Genomic DNA, 7255 nt, shown 5'->3' on the forward strand with positions numbered 1-7255 from the left:
TCATTATGTTCATTCTCTTCTCAACTTCAGCTTCATGTTAACAAAGGAAGATTTCATTGTCTGAGATCATGCCCTGCCTACTCTTTTCTCTGATAAATTCAAATGTATAGCCAATTTTCTTCAAAGAACAATACCCAGGCTATAAAGATCGAGGGATAAGCAAAAGTGTGTATGCAACTGTTTAGGTGAAGAAGAAAATTCAGGGATCAAGTGAAAACAAAGCAGAACACACATCTATTCCCCCTAAGTGGAATTAGGAGCTAACTGCAGAAAAGCTATAAGGGGTAAAGTGCTTCTCTCAAGGCCTAGAGCTTGAAGTCTAAGAAAGATTTAAATTTGCTGAATAAGTATCATAAATAGTAAATCAACTACCTTTAACAGTTTTATCTCTTTTGTTTTTCTTTGACTTTCTCCTCCTCTTTGTGCTAATCCTTTGTACTTATAAGATATAGAGTTAAAATTGCTTTCAAGTAATAGATCTAAAAACCCCTGCCATTAGATATTGGATCAGATTTAAATGAATCTTTTGAGAATTTGGTGAAGAACTCTTTTTATACTAAATGATAAAAAAAACTAGAATATAATAGCAATAGAAAATGTTAGAATAGAATAGTAAAGAAAATGGATTATCATTCATAACAAATATTTCATGTAAGAAGGATGAATAAGCTAGTTTATTTAGCTCCACATTCCTTATTCTATAGACTTATTTAGAGCGTTTATAATTCAAATACAGTTCATACAATTTTATTTATATTTTAATTGAATTAAAATATAAAATTATATTCTATACAAAGGCTATTTTTTGGGTAGGCAGGGGACTAGAAAAACCATATTATTGATGTCGAAAAGATTTACAATGTTGTAATCCGCAATTTTGAGGACAGGTAAGATTAGTTGTTGCTATTGAAACTAGTTGCTATCCATAATTAATCCAGCTGATATATGTCTAACAAAGACAAAGCCTTTTAATCCCAGTAAATACCATTCTACTCTGCACCTACCGATGACAATCCGCCTTTGGATTGGAGCGTCAACATTGTCAGTGCTAATTTTTGGGGAGATGTTATTAGTTTCCTATATCTGTGGGCTTTCCTGTCAGTTTGTACAAGATTAGGGGTTTAGAAAACTGTCCCTTTCGCTTTATGCTGTGCATGCTTTTGCTGGGCCCAAAAGAGGCGCAGCACACCAGCTTCTCTTTCTATCTGCCTGTGTCGCTGCACTTGAAAAGATACAAGTGAGATTTAATCTTGGATTATATATAAAATTTTATATTTATTTATGTATAAATTCATGTTGAAAAAAGTACACAAAAGTAGGCACTTAAAGTAAGATATTCATTCAACAATCTTGTCTCTCGTAATCTTCATTCTGTTTGACTCTTATCTTGACATGGGATGGGACCATCTTCCAAAATAAATGGTGTCGTGTGGTTTTTGGTTAAAAATGGTGGATAGAGAACGTTTCATGTTGTGGGTTCGAGAGGAAAGTTGTGAACATTATTAATGGAGAAATGGGTTCTTGCTCTTTTCCTGGTTTGGCTGATTCTGCTGGTGCATCCTTTGTCAAAGATCGCTGCTAACACGGAAGGTCCTCACTTTTCTTACTTTGTGCAATCTTTTGATCTCTTGTTATTATAATTGTTGGGTTTGTTTGAAGAAATTTGTGTAATTTTAGAGTTTTTCTTTTTTCTGTTATTGATGATGAGCCTTAGCCGATAAATTTATTGATTCTTGGTTTTTGGTATTGTATGAACAGATTGATTGATATAAATGTTAATTTGGACGGTGATTATGGCTTAGATTTTCTTGTTATTTTACATATATGGTCTTCACTTTTACCTTACTCTATGCTATAATGAGTCTGTTTAGGTGATGGAGAATTTGGTTATTTTTTTTATATCGTGCATTTATCTGGTATTTTTAACAAATTTAGCTTGTAGAAACTTAGATGATGAAGTTGTAATGGAGGGAGCTAGCTTTAATGTCAGGGATATTGATAAAGAGAATATACGTATGTACCAAAAATCAGAATCATTTATTGTTATGAGAGTTTTACTTTGTTTTATTGCACATCTATTCTGCATTTTGTCATTTTTACTGTTTCTCGTTTTGTGTTTGATTGCTGCTTTTGCGTTTGATTGATGGAAATTCTTTTGGCTTGTCAACATTCTATTCTGAACTTATTATCTATTGCTTCGGATATGGTAAAACTGCCTACTTCATAGAATAAAAGCTCATTTGAGTAATTGTTGCTTTTTGTATGAACAGGTGATGCTCTGCACAACCTTCGCTCTAATTTGCTAGATCCTAACAATGTCCTGCAGAGTTGGGACCCTACGCTTGTCAACCCATGCACTTGGTTTCATGTTACATGTAATAATGAAAACAGCGTTATAAGAGTGTAAGCAACTCCATGAATTAATGCCTCTTTTAAGACCACATGCGAGTGCCAAGAAGTTCCTCAAATCTCTTTTTGTCTTTGTTAGTGATCTTGGAAATGTAGCATTATCTGGTGAACTGGTCCCAGATCTTGGCCAGCTTAAAAATTTACAGTACCTGTAAGTCATCTTTAGTTGATAAATCATAGATTTGCTTAGATGGGCTATTCCTGCATTCCTTTCTGCTCTTTATGATTGCATCACTATTTGTTACATTGACTTAACCGTAGCTGATGGAGTGGGTTCTTTTTATAACCTCAGTTGATCTTTTCATCTTTATGTGGCCAGTTGTTGTTATTTCAAAACTAAGTTGTGTACCAAAGCTAATACTTTCCTTCTATGGATTGTTACAAATATTTACATGACAGGGAACTTTATAGTAATAACATAACTGGGCAAATTCCTAGTGCTCTTGGGAATCTAACAAATTTGGTGAGCTTGGATCTTTACTTGAACAGTTTCACTGGTCCTATTCCAGATTCATTGGGCAAGCTGACGAAATTGCGTTTCCTGTATGATCACTTTCCCTTATATTAAGATTATTGTTTAGTTAAGGTCATTCCTTTTCTTTGTTTAGTTCTTTATTCGAAGTTTATTGCTATCTCAGTGGCTCTAACTTTATGCATAAGTATGCAGCATACATATAGATATGTACTAATTGTTTTATGTTGTTAAGAAGATTAGTAAAAGTGAAATGTCAATCATGTCTTGGTAATTTGGCAGTGAGACTACTATTATAAAATTCACACTACATTCTGGATATGTTGAGTATGTGATTATAAATTATTTCCAACATTTTTGACTAAGAGTTTGATCTTGTTAGCCTGATTAAAGTGAGTTAATGCAAAAGGAAAGAGAACAAAATGAAATTTGGCAATTCAATATTTTGGTTAGAGAAGCCCGTGAGTTCATCAGAACAAGAACTATATATATATATTGATCTTTTCCATTACTGTAATTTAAATAAAATCTAGTCTTTTGTTGAGTAATAGATTCCAAATTTTAGTAGACCACCATATCATGTAAAATATCTCCATGCATTAATTGACAGCAAGGAAAGAGTTTGAGTTTGTGAGCCTTAGATTAATTTAAAGGTCAATATTGATTTTTTACAGGTTAATTTTGGCAGAACCTTCACAACTAGCTGATAAATTCCATCCTACTTATTGGAAATATATAGCTTGCATTTCCATGTACTGACCTGCTAATCTAGACTTGCTGGTTCTTCTTTACAAGGATAGTTTGCATTTCAATTTGGAAATTACTTGTTTTCTTGGGCATTCTGGATCATATCAATATTATAGAACCTTGCATCCAAAAGCAGAAGTTTTGTAGATGTTCAACTGGATGATCCTCAACTTGCTAATATTCCTTACAAAATTATTGCACTTAATCTTTATTTTATTTTATTTTTCTTTTGGGTGTATATGCTTGCTTGCACTTGTATGTATATGTGCTAAATCTGCTATTAATAAATAATACTCGTTCATATTATAACTTTAACTTTTTTTGGATGTCTGTGTATGGATAGCCGGCTTAACAATAACAGCCTATCAGGCCCAATACCTCTATCTTTGATAAATATTACAGCCCTTCAACTCTTGTGAGTGCCTGAGTAATATATTTTCTCTGTTATTCTTATTCCTTTTTGCCATCAGAATTTTTCTATGATGATGTGACATTCATTTTCCAATGTTGGCTGCAGAGACTTATCAAACAATCGCCTATCAGGGCCTGTTCCAGACAATGGCTCATTTTCACTTTTTACTCCCATCAGGTTTTTCATTGATAAAGGCTATAAGCAGTATTGTTGTTTTATTTATAGTTTTGTTTTCCTTGGATGAATGGTGCAGTGATGAAATAATGGCTTGTTTACTATTGCAGTTTTGCGAATAACATAGATCTGTGTGGCCCTGTTACTGGGAAGCCTTGCCCTGGATCTCCACCGTTTGCTCCACCACCTCCATTTGTTCCAACTGCAACAGTTTCTTCTCCAGGTAGTTGCTCATACCACTGGTGACCTAAGTTTGCTATTATTGTTCTTTTTAAGATTATCATTTTTCAATATAAAATGCTGTTATGAAAGTAGATAATGTGTTGTTAGCATCTGACCTGGTAATGTAACTTCTCTTTTGGTTACATTACATATTCTTAAAACATAATAATAAATGGCATTAAAGTTTAAACGTGCTTGAGAGAGTAGTGTATTTGCCTTCTGCTCAAACTTACATGTTAGGGCCAATTTCATTTTCACAAACATGCATTAGAGGACTGAACTTCGTTGTTCAATCTCATTTCAGGCAAAAGTAGTCTGACTGCAGCAATTGCTGGAGGAGTGGCTGCTGGTGCTGCTTTACTTTTTGCTGCTCCAGCTGTTGGTTTTGCATATTGGCGGCGAAGAAAACCACAAGAATTTTTCTTTGATGTACCTGGTTAGTGTCAAATCTCTGTAAGGAATTCACCTTGATGTTTGATTGGATTGCATTTTTACTTGGTGCATGTTTTCTCAGCTGAAGAAGATCCAGAAGTCCATTTAGGGCAGCTGAAAAGATTTTCTTTACGAGAATTACAGGTTGCAACTGATACTTTTAGCAACAAGAACATCCTGGGTAGAGGTGGATTTGGTAAGGTGTACAAGGGTCGCTTGGCTGATGGTGCATTGGTGGCAGTGAAAAGACTTAAAGAAGAGCGGACACCTGGTGGAGAGTTACAATTTCAAACGGAAGTGGAGATGATTAGCATGGCAGTGCATCGGAATCTCCTGCGTTTACGTGGTTTCTGTATGACCCCAACTGAGCGACTGCTTGTTTATCCATACATGGCAAATGGAAGTGTTGCATCATGCCTAAGAGGTATTGTTAGTTCTTACAATATTTGCTTTGTGTTAGTACTTAATATTTCAACTCTAGCTCAGTTGACTTTTCTATAATTGGTGAATTCATGACGTTATTGTTATGTTCCTGCAGAGCGGCCACCATCAGAGCCACCCCTTGACTGGTCAACTAGGAAGAGAATTGCAATTGGCTCTGCAAGGGGTCTTTCATATTTACATGATCATTGTGATCCAAAGATCATTCATCGAGATGTGAAAGCTGCAAATATATTGTTGGATGAAGAGTTTGAGGCTGTTGTCGGTGATTTTGGTTTGGCTAAACTTATGGATTACAAAGATACTCATGTCACTACTGCTGTACGTGGCACCATCGGGCACATCGCCCCTGAGTATCTGTCCACAGGGAAGTCATCAGAGAAAACTGATGTTTTTGGTTATGGTATTATGCTTTTAGAGTTAATCACTGGGCAGAGAGCGTTTGATCTTGCTAGGCTTGCAAATGATGACGATGTTATGCTGCTTGATTGGGTGAGTACTTTATGCATTAGCTCGGATCATTTTTCCATTACACAGATCATAAAGTATCTTGCTTTTTACAGGAAATTTTTGTCGTACTTGATTTGACATGCATCTGAATAATTGTCAGGTTAAAGGGCTCCTAAAAGAGAAAAAATTGGACATGCTTGTTGATCCCGACCTGCAGAACAACTATGTTGAAACTGAAGTTGAGCAGCTCATTCAAGTAGCACTTCTTTGCACACAAAGCTCCCCGATGGATCGACCAAAGATGTCTGAGGTTGTCAGAATGCTTGAAGGTGATGGCTTAGCAGAAAAATGGGACGAGTGGCAAAAGGCAGAGGTAATTAACCATGACCTTGAACTTGCCCCGCCTGGAAATTCTGATTGGATCGTCCACTCTACCGACAAACTTCATCCTTTCGAGTTATCAGGTCCAAGATAACCATATAGTTTGATTAGGTACTTGTCATTCATTCTTCTGTAAGTTTGTGATATAAACAGCTTATCACTAATCATGCATATAGATCCTTTTAGGGTTTAATTCAATTTAATGCTTATCATTGAACAATCTAATGAAATAGCTTCATTTGTGACCTGAAAGAAGTTGCTTATTTTGGTTTTCACATAACTTGTCCAATCAACTGATAGTTAAATTTCACATTATATTACATTATATGTCTTGAAACTCTTTTAATAGTGTAGACTAATGTTTTTAGACCCCAATTGAGTGGTGGTTCGGTTAAAGGGTCAATCCATGGGTCGATCGATTGATTAGTGACATCTCATGATATAACCAAAATTTTATAATGGATTTTAGTTTTGTGATGTTAGCATAACAGTTGAACAATCCTAATCTTGCGATTGAAACATAGTTTGAAACTATTTATCATGTTCAACCCCAAGGTAATTCAATCCAATGGTTAAAATTAGTTTTGATCACGACTTAAATTACATTTGATATCGGTTCTTGATTGGATTAGTTGGATTAATACTAGACCTAATAGTTTGTGTCATCAAGTCATGTTTTTGTTGTGTTAGTTCATATTTCAAGTCAAAGATCTTTAATTCCAATTCAACCCCAAATTAAAAAGTTTCAACTTTAACTTAATCTTTTAATATTCAGATTGATCAAACATAACCTAAATTGACTTAAAATTATTTACTGTTTTCACTATCATAAGTGTTCTTAGCGTTTTAATTTTTTCATCATTTTTTTTCAACCTATTATTAATAAAAGCACACAATGTATTGTTTTGTATTATTTACACATGGTTCAAAATTATAAATCAAAACATTTGAAACATGTCAATGCAGAGTTTGTCATCTTCCGACATGTTTTTTATGTCCAACATAAGTAAGGTAAACCATTTTTCTTACTATCCAAATTACTCTTTTACTAATAAATAAGAAAATAAAATATTTATATAAAAATCAAGAATAATATGAGTAATTACAATTATAGA

The 7255-nt window shown here is 34.4% G+C and overlaps 1 protein-coding gene across 3 annotated transcripts; it reads left to right on the forward strand.

Moving 5' to 3' along the window:
• LOC123198540 (somatic embryogenesis receptor kinase 2-like) lies at window positions 1-6415 on the forward strand. Of its 3 annotated transcripts, XM_044613224.1 has the most exons (12): window positions 2-284; window positions 1458-1590; window positions 2271-2403; window positions 2489-2560; window positions 2809-2952; window positions 3972-4043; window positions 4146-4217; window positions 4325-4437; window positions 4741-4872; window positions 4951-5292; window positions 5407-5801; window positions 5920-6415. In XM_044613224.1, exons 2-12 carry the CDS (start codon window positions 1506-1508, stop codon window positions 6232-6234), a joined length of 1875 nt encoding a protein of 624 aa, XP_044469159.1. In that variant the 5' UTR covers window positions 2-284; window positions 1458-1505; the 3' UTR covers window positions 6235-6415. The 3 variants fall into 3 exon arrangements, with proteins under 3 accessions (XP_044469161.1, XP_044469159.1, XP_044469160.1); XM_044613226.1 differs by lacking the exon at window positions 2809-2952 and having other exon boundaries at window positions 1-1590; XM_044613225.1 differs by lacking the exon at window positions 2489-2560 and having other exon boundaries at window positions 2-1590.
• The last annotated feature ends 840 nt before the right edge of the window (window positions 6416-7255 follow it).

This window comes from Mangifera indica, chromosome 16 (assembly GCF_011075055.1).
Source record: "Mangifera indica cultivar Alphonso chromosome 16, CATAS_Mindica_2.1, whole genome shotgun sequence".
Lineage (NCBI taxonomy): Eukaryota > Viridiplantae > Streptophyta > Magnoliopsida > Sapindales > Anacardiaceae > Mangifera > Mangifera indica.

What these genes read in the sequence shown, in the direction of transcription:
- LOC123198540 (XM_044613224.1), top strand. Translation starts at nt 1,506, where the DNA reads ATGGAGAAATGGGTTCTTGCTCTTTTCCTGGTTTGGCTGATTCTGCTG. An exon ending in ATTACAGCCCTTCAACTCTT is followed by an intron (nt 4,044 to 4,145) that starts GTGAGTGCCTGA and finishes TGTTGGCTGCAG; the next exon opens with AGACTTATCAAACAATCGCC. An exon ending in ATTTTTCTTTGATGTACCTG is followed by an intron (nt 4,873 to 4,950) that starts GTTAGTGTCAAA and finishes ATGTTTTCTCAG; the next exon opens with CTGAAGAAGATCCAGAAGTC.